General features: G+C 34.2%; 1 protein-coding gene across 1 annotated transcript; it reads left to right on the top strand.

Annotated features, from left to right (window-relative positions):
- The first annotated feature begins 238 nt into the window (after window positions 1-238).
- Window positions 239-9,610, top strand: LOC135685696 (2-Hydroxyacid oxidase 1). Its single transcript, XM_065201712.2, has 6 exons — window positions 239-2,887; window positions 4,713-4,864; window positions 5,988-6,508; window positions 6,616-6,774; window positions 8,082-8,151; window positions 9,299-9,610. Exons 1-6 carry the CDS (start codon window positions 2,751-2,753, stop codon window positions 9,367-9,369), a joined length of 1,110 nt encoding a protein of 369 aa, XP_065057784.2. The 5' UTR covers window positions 239-2,750; the 3' UTR covers window positions 9,370-9,610.
- Window positions 9,611-10,345: the final 735 nt, after the last annotated feature.

Raw genomic sequence — 10,345 nt, 5'->3', positions numbered from 1 at the left:
TTGATTAATTCCAGTCTTATAATGGAATTCGTTACCTTATGGGGCACCATATACCCCAGCTTGTTCCTTTGGAATAAAGCAATACTATAAGAGAATTTATCGCACTTTTATTTTCTTCTATTTCTATTTTTTCCTTTTCTTTTTATCCTTTTAAAAACACTTTTTTGCAAAAAAAGCTGGAGCCGCCCCCCCCCCCACAGTCCCCCACCTGGCGCCGCCCATGGTTTATCGCAATAAGGCTATTTATATCAGCCTCCGTTTATTTTGCTTCGACATTTGCGTTCCATTTATTGTGATTCCTGTCACTCGATGCTTCGAAGATAAAAATGACTGCAAAGACTACAAATCGATATTAGCCAAATTCTAGATGCTAGCTGGCCAAATTCTTGTTTTTCTTCCTGGAAATGTAACATCAGAAAATTCAGAGCGATACAGACACTCCCTCTTTACAAAATCAATTTTCTGACTAGCGAACAAAATACCAATACAAAATTAAGGGCATAAAGCTCCCTCAGAAAAACATGCCCTTAAAGCTCCCTCATAGACATCAGGACTCAGTGATGAGGCTACGTTGCTACGAGTTGGGCAGTTGGTGCATCGACCCAAGTCGCTCAACACAACCTACCATAAATCTCTAACAGGAAGGGTTACTAAAGGATGTTACAAAATAACCCCTAAATCTGGTTTTATTATTGAAACGCAACGAGAAGCATTGCTTATAAAATGAGACAAAAATATGGGTGCTGAGGCTGAGCAATATTCTTATAAACAATATCACAAAAAGATTCTGTGTCTGATGACTGTTGAATGAATAACTCTAGAATGCTTTGCAAACATTAAAAATAAATTCAAATGAAAAGAAACAAGAAGAAACATCAAGCATACCAACAGAAATGATATATGCTAATGATTGTGATTTCTTGACTGAAGACAACTCCCGTTTTGAAGTATTGAAAGAAATTGTAAAAGATTGCCTTAGGAGATTGAATTTGAAAGTAAACAAAGTAAAAACGGGAGAAACCATTATCAAAAAAGAACGCTCTAAAACGAAAATTGGAGATGGACTAAAAAACTTGGAAGTTTGATTGGTGAGTACCAGAATATGAATAGAAGGGAGCAATTTTCAATTATAGCTCAAGCAACGGCAAAAAATTATGGATGAGCAAGAAAGTCAATATTCAAACGAAGCTTGATAACTACAAATCAATTGTAAAGCCAGTGTTAAAATACAATTTTAGAGCACTCACAAAAAAATGAAAGCAAAGAACTAGACTGCATCAATCGAATGCAACTTCGTCAAGTATGGAATGATAAGAGTGAGAGAAGACACAATAAACAACTATACGAGAAAAACAGAGAAAAACTGCTGAGCGCTGAAATGAAGGAAGCAAGATGGAGAACATTTGGTCATATATTGCGGTTAACAACAAGCACACCATGTGAACAGTCTATGAATAACTACTTTTGATGTCCACCTAAAGCAAAGAAATTCCTTGGAAGAAAAAGATTTACCCTGCCTGTATCGCTTGAAATAAACATCGTAGGAGCAGCAAAATACCATCAAAGATTGCAAATAAGGCATTTTAAAAAAGAGAAGACCTTAGCACCCTGTATAAGTATAAGTTCTTTCATTGTCATTAGAAGCGATTTTTGTGTGGGTATAAATTAAAGAGAAGTCATCTGCTAAATTATCTTGTTCTTGCTATATAGCCTAGAATTTTGCGTTTTGTTTCTTAGATTAAATCCAGTTATGCTTCATTTATTTATGTTAAGTTACCTATATAAGTTCTCTTGCTTCGTTTTTATTTAAGTATATTATACAATCTATTTGCACCAATAGACAGTACATAAAGCCTGACAATCTGACATTCAAGCTAATGTTGCTTTCTCAACGGATTATTGTCTTTTGCTCCCAAGAGTAAAATCTGAAGCAGGACGGAAAACGTTTGCATTCCGGGGTGTAAAAATTTTTAATAAAGTCCTCAGCAAACTACAAGCAAAACATCTATACTGAAGTTCAAGAGTTGCTGCAAGGATATCGACTTTGATTTTTAACTTTTTCTCTAGATTTAATTATTGTAAAAACTTTTTAAACTATATTGTTGTAACATTTATATCGTAGGTACATTAGTTTCACAGGTCCTTGATTGATAGCAGCAAACTAATTTTTGCTGAACAAGTTTACCTGTATATATGTGGTCTTATTATTATTATTATTAGTAGTAGGGAGACCAGGCTTTTATAATCTGCCAGGTGACGTTTTTGAAAATGCATGGGTGTCACGTGACTGATGACATCACTTAGCAGTAAAAAATCAGACAAAATCATCGCTAGCTCTTTACTAGATTGTTATTTTTTGGCGCAATTTACATATTTTGACTCGTCTCGTTGCAAGATTTTAATTGATGTATAGTTAAGAATGATATGCCACCGTCAGTGTTTTCATTAAGACGTCATCAAAAATTTTGCATGACGTCATCAAAGATCTTATTATCATTAAATGATAAGTTGGCATAACTTTGTATTAATATGAGGCTGGATGTCAGCAGAAGCATTTCCTCCATTTTTTTTTCAATCAAAAGATTAGTATTTAGATCATTTAACTTACGTTTGTGCGAACTGCAGTAGCCAAAGTTCAACAACAACAACCACATCAGCAGAAACAACAACAACAGCAACAACACTAACTATTGCACTTCCTGAACTTATATGTAAAAGAGTTAGTGGAACCGCCTCAGATTTCTTGGAACATGAACAGCCAGCCAATTTGTATTAGAGATTTAGAAGATTTTGCCCTCAAGGCTCTGCCGAAAAACGCCTATGGTTATTATGCATCAGGTGCGGATGACGAACAAACACTAAGAGATAACACAAATGCGTTCAAGAGGTTAGTATTTCGGCACAAAAGCACTAAACCCCTGAACGCAAAATTTCGCAATTTATTATTCTTTAAGTAAGGCAAATTGATGTATAAAGGCAGCAGATAATGAAATGCAGACTTTGTCTCAGCAACAATACGCTTTTTATGTTCCTGTGATGTGGGGGTTATTATATTTCTATCTGATTGAAAGCCTGAAAATCTGGGATATTTGTTAGAAATATAATGATACAGCTTCATGTCCAAATAAAATGGCTCATTCAGCGACAAAGTGTGACATACCTGTCATTACAACTAATTCAATAGACCCATCAGATGCATTTGTAGGCATGATTTTACAATAGCTCATTGGTATAACTGTTACTAACATTAACAAACATTTTTTGCCGTCAACAATCTCACCACTATTTTTATTGACAATAGTTTTTTGATGTCTAATAGAATAAAACATGCACGTGTTCAAAATATAAAGTTTACATCCATCAATTGGGGCCTCGCATTGGGTCCCTGAAACAGATTAGGCATCCAAAAGCTCACCTTTATTCCAAGCTATTAAACCTCTCACATCCCTAGTTTTGGCCCAGTCCATCCCCATCCATTTTATCTATATGCTCCTGCACACAGATTGTGCCCCTTGTCCAACCCATGTGACCCTTCCCTTCCATATTGAGCCCAGCCCATTCCCTCCCACTTTACACAGATGAGAATCTCTATATTTCCTTTTTCTTACCCTAGTTACCCTCCCCTTTATTATCAGTATCCAGCCTTCTCTATTTCATACTCTGTCTATTTTTCCTATACACATTTTTTGGCTGCGCATGTTGATTTCTAAATGTGAAAGCCCTGCAAAACCATATTAAGATAAAGTATCTTACATTCTCCTTTTCCTAGCTCATTTCATTCTTGCTTCTCTTAGCCATTGTCAACCTTGCCCCTGCCCATTCTTCCTTTATGGCCAGGCTATTTATATGTTTGTTATGCACATCACACTCCCCACTTCTCCCAACCCTTCTTCCCAAAGCCATGTTCCACTCTGTCTGTCCCTACCCACTAAATTCAGGTGCCTCCAGGCACTCAAAATACTTTAATAAGCACTCTGTAACTTTTTCTTGATTGTGTAACATATATTTTTCATCAGTATTTCCTTATGTTTGCAAAAACGTTGTGGCAAGCTTGCAAGGGGTGCCTACATGAAATGAAGATACAGGATTAAAGCCCTTAATTGTCCATCCTGGGTTTCTGGCTAATGAGTTGCTTTTTAATCATTTTCTGCCCATATACAGGCTAATTGCTCACAACATACAAGGGTGACACGCAACCACCACCCCCCCTGTCTGTGTTTGAGGCTGTAACCAGGTGGTAATGACTATTCCTTATCTCCTCTTTTCCTATTTTTCCATTTTGAATATCACTTTTTGTTCACACATTTATTTTTCAGTTTTGACCTTCTATGCCTATGAAAACAAATTTTTCCAGTTCTATGCATGTATAAAATTCACAGGCAGATTTTTAAAACTCATTAAATGCTGATGCTTGCACCATTTAGCATTACCTTCTTTTTTCTTACCTGATACTTCTCCATGTATTGTTCAAAATGTCAATTATGAAATCCAAATATTTTTCTATCATTTTATTTCAGTCCTGATTTGCTTTTTCAGACAAAAATGGCTATAGAATAAGCCAAACCTAATAATTCATTTTAAAAAATTCATCTTTCACTTACATAAACAAAATATTTTCATGTCGATTTTGAATGTCATTGTGTATTGATATATTTTTACTATTTGACATTAAGGATAAGATTTTAATCACACAAGCTCTTATTCATATGCAGGTTACGTTTAAGGCCAAACATACTGAGGGATGTCAGGTCTGTTGACACATCCACAACAGTTTTGGATCAAAAGATAGACTTTCCAATATGCATTGCACCAACGGCTATGCAGAGAATGGCACATCCTGATGGAGAATTAGCAACAGCTAGAGGTATTTGATTTTTGGTTCTTTGATTCATAAATTATGTTTTGAGTTTAAGGTATTATCTGATTTAAGTTTATTTAGTAAGAGGGGCAAGGATCTAATAAAATTGTCATTATTCAATGTTTATTAATGCTCAACATATAATGGAACTAAATGCAGTAGCTTTTGTTGACACTGAACAGAATATGAATGATTTAGCTAGCCATCAAACATCTTTGTGCATGGGTGTTAAATATTATAAGAGAATACCCCAATTTCAATAAATTTATGCTCATTTTTTAAATAATTTAAAACTTCATTGCAAGACCTATGCTCTTATCAGGTTTTACCTTTGTTTTAGTAAAGATAATTTTTTTGTCATTTTCAGTACTTTGATGAATTTGTTTTTAGGCATAGTTAGGAATTCATTTGTTCTCTTAACAAGTTTGAGGTTTGCAAAAATCCTAAGACTGTTCATTTTTTTAGGTTTCTTTAGTATTGATTTTTAACATAGATATCTAGGCAGGGTCCGAATTTGGAAAAACGTGCCCATAGATATTGGGTCCCTATGACCAACAAAACCATCAACAAAATGGTAGTTCAATTATTGTTACTACAAATTTTTATAAAAAACCAACATGGCAGCAAGGCTTTTTAATGCTAAATTTATTTTCAGTTTATGGTTTTGCTTATTTTCTTTAACTGGTCATATATATTTTAATCAGTTTTTGATACTATTTTGGTTATCTTTCTTACTTTGGCTTATCTCATATCAATGAGTTTAAAAAACATCGTAATATGGCTAAAGTAGGCTAAATTTAACAAAACAAACTAAATGGTTTTTATTTAGAAATCACCCGACGTCGTTGTGAAATAAACTTTGTAACATTTGTTTCATCATTGACTATGACGAACCACTTAGCCACTGTTTTGAAAATATCTTCTCTCCTGACATTCTTGGTAAAAATATCTCCGTTTCCTTTCTTTTCACGCTCAAAAGGTATGGTGTAATTTCTTCTAAGTTGCTCATCTGCCGTTTCAACTATTTGGTAAATTAACAGTTTTTTTGTATTTTGCCTAAATTTTTTTAAGGATGAAGATTGAACTATTTGATCTATTTGAAGCTTATTTTATTATATTTTCCCATCAGCTGCAAAAGCATTTGATACATGTATGATGTTGAGCTCGTGGGCAACGACGTCAATAGAAGATGTTGCCAACGCCGCTCCTGGAGGCCTCCGATGGTTCCAGTTATACATTTACAAAGATCGAAATATTGTTCTTGATCTCGTGAGACGTGCGGAGAAATGTGGATACAAAGCGATAGCGGTCACTGTGGACACGCCGATTCTTGGGCAACGACTTGAAGACGTACGAAACAAGTTTGCATTGCCATCACATTTTTCGCTTGCTAACTACAAGCAAGACGATGAACATTCGGACGGAGTTAAAAGTGACAAAGATTCTGGCCTGGCAGCGTATGTGAAGAGCCTCATCGATCCTTCGTTGAATTGGAAGGACATTGAATGGTTAAAGGCACAGACATCATTACCAATTCTGGTCAAAGGGGTTTTGACGAAAGAGGCAGCGTTAGAAGCATTGGAACATAATGTTGATGGAATAATTGTATCGAATCATGGAGCACGTCAGCTTGATGGAGTCACATCAACAGTAAGAGCTGTATTTCTATCATTTCGCTGTTCAGAAACTGATCATTTTTGTTCTACGAAACTATTGTTGTTTTCATTGACTAGATTTGTTGTCGTTCTGTTCTACAGATCGATGCATTACCTGAAGTTATTGAAGCAGTGAATGGCAAGGTTGAAGTGTACTTAGATGGTGGAATTCGCCAGGGCACTGATGCCTTCAAAGCGCTGGCCTTGGGCGCCAAGGCAGTGTTTATCGGAAGACCAGTCTTGTGGGGCCTTACTTACGGAGTAAGTCGGAGTAGTACTGTTTTTCGTCAACTAATCTCAAAAGACCTTTTTCCAGTTTTTAGTGAAGTTCATTTCATTTTATTTGTTGTGGCGATTCTTGCTGCTTATGTGTACTTAGTGAGCAATTTATTTGTTTGTGTACTTATTTGGCAAATGAGAAATGGCAAAAAGGCCGTAAGCTTTGAAATGTTTACAACGCCGTAAGACATTGTCAACACTTTGAGCTTAAAATTTGAATAATGTTCCTTCTAGAAGGTAAGAAATGTTAACTTTTTATTGGACAGTTTTGAAGCTAAGCTGAAACCTGTGCCAGTTTTAGATAAAAATCCATAAAAACGCCGATGACAGATTATGTTAAACGAAACACGATTTAGAAAAACGTTGGTAAGATCACATTCAGGTATTGGAGGGCCAATATGATCATTATTTGCCTTGTTCTTTGTGGAGAGTGACATATTTCCTGCCGTTTTTAAAGAAGGGATTAAATGTTGTTTTGAGCAATCTACAGCATTATTTTTTCCATCAAAAACAGCGCAATGGATGGGAAAGGTAGAGTTGAAGATTTCTGACATAGTTTATCGACTGACTTCCGTTGCAACATTTAACGAAATGGTCACCACCATTCCAACACCAAAATGTTCAGCCAAGTCTATTTCCAAATAACAGAGAGGAGAATGAACAGTTTTAGACATCACAGCATAAAATAATTATCTCTCAAGTTAATGCAAAGAAAAACTTTTTTATTGCAAATATTTCAAAGGTTCTCGTACCATCATAACTCAACTTTCGTGTCTTCTATCATCGTAGATTATAACTCAAGTGTCAGTATTGTTCATTAATAGACAAAATCAAGAATATTCACTTGTGTATTCTAGTTCCAAAACTTGATGAATTTCCCTTTTTCATCTAAGAAAGTCATGTTGCAACTTTTAGATTACTTGCTCTAGCTAGTTTATTATTGGTTAGCTCAAAAACTTTGCATCAGTGCCGCCATTTCTGTTTCATATTGTGCAATACGTTTGCTCACTAAGTGTACATTGATAGCAAACAGAGCTTACTTAAAGTAGAAATAAACATCCAATTATGTTACTTATTGCTATGGGGGCGGATAGTCTTTTAGTACTACTGCTACATATTGATTTTGATTTCGCTACTAACACTTGGCCTATGTTGTGCAGCTTCCTTGTTTCAAAGAAAATCACCAAGGGCCGTCATAATTAATATTTTCAAGTCACTTAATACATTTCCACGTGTTGCCCTAATGGACGAAATGTTTGATTACTGTTGTGTCATTGTTGCTTCGTTAGGGAGAGGTTGGTGTGAAAAAGGTTTTAGAGATCTTAAAAAATGAATTTGAAAGATGTTTGACATTAACAGGTATGTGTTTGCTGCTTCTAGTATTGTTTTGTATATTTCTCATTAAAATCTTCAGCCCATGAACAGTACCCTGCCTAATCTACTGTTTTCATTTTCAACTCGGCTCCTCTGTTTCCTTTTCACCTTTCTGTTAAGTTGAATTAAAATTCTTGATAGCCAAACAATGAATTTTTAATTCAACTCAAAAGGAAAGATAGGAAAAAGGATACAGAGGAGTCGAGTTGCAAACAGTCTGCGACCAGGCAAGTGAACAACTGCTCCTTTCGTAATTCTCGAATTGTTCCTTTTCATTAAACTATTATTCTTTTTTCAAATAAATTGTGAATATGATAACTGAATTGAAATCAAATTCACTTCTTAGTTTTTCATGAATTTTGATAAACCAGGTCTTCTCATTAAACCCTTCCTTTGTCTAACGTTGGGGAAAAGTTTTAAATTTCGCCATTTCTACATTTCTTTTCACTTTTGAATGCTGTTTAATTTGCTAAATATATCACGGATCTTACATTTTTTTCGAGCAAAAAGGTATGCCCATTATTCAGATGTTAGCTTTAATATAATCAAGTTTTGGATTATTTAGCAATTGTTCATGAAATAAATTTATAGACAGAAGTTCACACATTTCATAAAATGTGCAATATTTTCACATATCATAAAATGAGCAGTATTTTCACATATCATAAAATGAGCAATATTTTCACATATCATAAAATGAGCAATACTTTCACATATCATAAAATGAGCAATATTTTCACATATCATAAAATGAGCAATACTTTCATGTATCATAAAATGAGCAATATTTTCATATATCATAAAATGAGCAGTATTTTCACATATCATAAAATGAGCAATACTTTCATATATCATAAAACGAGCAATATTTCCACATATCATAAAATGAGCAATATTTTTAAATATCATAAAATGCGTCTGATTATATAGATTCTAGTATTTTATTTCTTTTCCTGGTTCTCAAACTATTATAAAGTAATATAGACACCCTATGACTGCCCATTAGCCATATGCTAGTTATCTAAAGAGTTAGTTGAAATGTGAGTATCAACTCGAGAACATGTCCTTTGTTCAAACATTTCTGAAAAGTATTAAAGTATAATGCAAATGTATTTTTCTTTTGTCCTGATAGGTTGCAGGAATGTCAGCGAAATAAAGAAATCGATGGTTGCACACGAGAGTCGTTACTATTGCAGACTGTAGACAATGTTGATAATACTTCATTCTCTGACATTACTGTTATGAGATTGTCAGGACATTCTCTGACTCTACTCAAGAATCAAATCTTATTTGTGAAAAATAGATGAAATGGCAATGCAGATTTTTTAAATCGGTAAAATTTTAACATAAATCTTCGATTAAATAAATGTTGATATGTAAATTCAAATTTTAATAAAATTTTCATCATGCAACGAATGTTTATTAAAATTGATTCGGTTTCGGTGTATCTATGTTTCATTGAGTGGTGATCTATCAATCAAACAAGGCAGTAGGGACTCGGTATCTTTTCGTTAGAAAATTCAGCAATGCCATACAGTTCCTGACGAGCCATTGCTATCGTTAAAACATAGGCACGAAAGGCTATATAAGAACTACTGGCAGATGTATGGAGCCTTTGATGGTAATTTTAATTGCAGAACAGCAAGGCCAACAATCTCTTCGAGCCGGATGATAAAAATAGTAATTCAATCCGATGATGAACAAAGCACCTTGTTATTAATCGAAAAATGAATTTTAAAATTCATCTTTGCAAGTTCAACTTTTTGTTACAAAGATATAAAGATATGAAGTCTTAATATATAATATTAAGCAAAGAAATGATATGAAAAGGCTCTATCTTTTAACAGAAAAATTTTTTTTTCTCTTAAAAACCTAATTTCATGCATATTTTACTCAACAATATGTGAAACCGAGCGACAAGTTTGGAAATCACAGTGATGGATTTTCACGCAATTTTTGTGTGCTAAGTTTTTCAAAATTCAGCTGTTTCTTGATTTTCTCTTTCAACATAAAGTTTGTCGATTATTTCTGATTTTACCCATTACTTATAGCATTTACTAAAAAAATGGTGTGGATTCCGGTTTCGTTTTGCATCAAGAAACATTTTCAATTGTTCAATTCTATTCAATATTATTCAATATATTATTCAGTTCTAAATGTCTTATTGGCATTTTACGCA

Source organism: Rhopilema esculentum, chromosome 10 (assembly GCF_057945365.1).
Source record: "Rhopilema esculentum isolate cy_ngs chromosome 10, ASM5794536v1, whole genome shotgun sequence".
Classification (NCBI taxonomy): domain Eukaryota; kingdom Metazoa; phylum Cnidaria; class Scyphozoa; order Rhizostomeae; family Rhizostomatidae; genus Rhopilema; species Rhopilema esculentum.
The sequence above is the reverse complement of the archived record's forward strand: the minus strand, read 5'-3'. Positions and strand labels throughout refer to the sequence as shown.

Excerpts from the sequence above, each read along its gene's own strand:
- LOC135685696 (XM_065201712.2), top strand. The coding sequence starts at position 2,751 with ATGAACAGCCAGCCAATTTGTATTAGAGATTTAGAAGATTTTGCCCTC. Across the intron at positions 6,509-6,615 it reads TTGATGGAGTCACATCAACA|ATCGATGCATTACCTGAAGT; the intron begins GTAAGAGCTGTA and ends TCTGTTCTACAG. Across the intron at positions 6,775-8,081 it reads TGTGGGGCCTTACTTACGGA|GGAGAGGTTGGTGTGAAAAA; the intron begins GTAAGTCGGAGT and ends TTGCTTCGTTAG.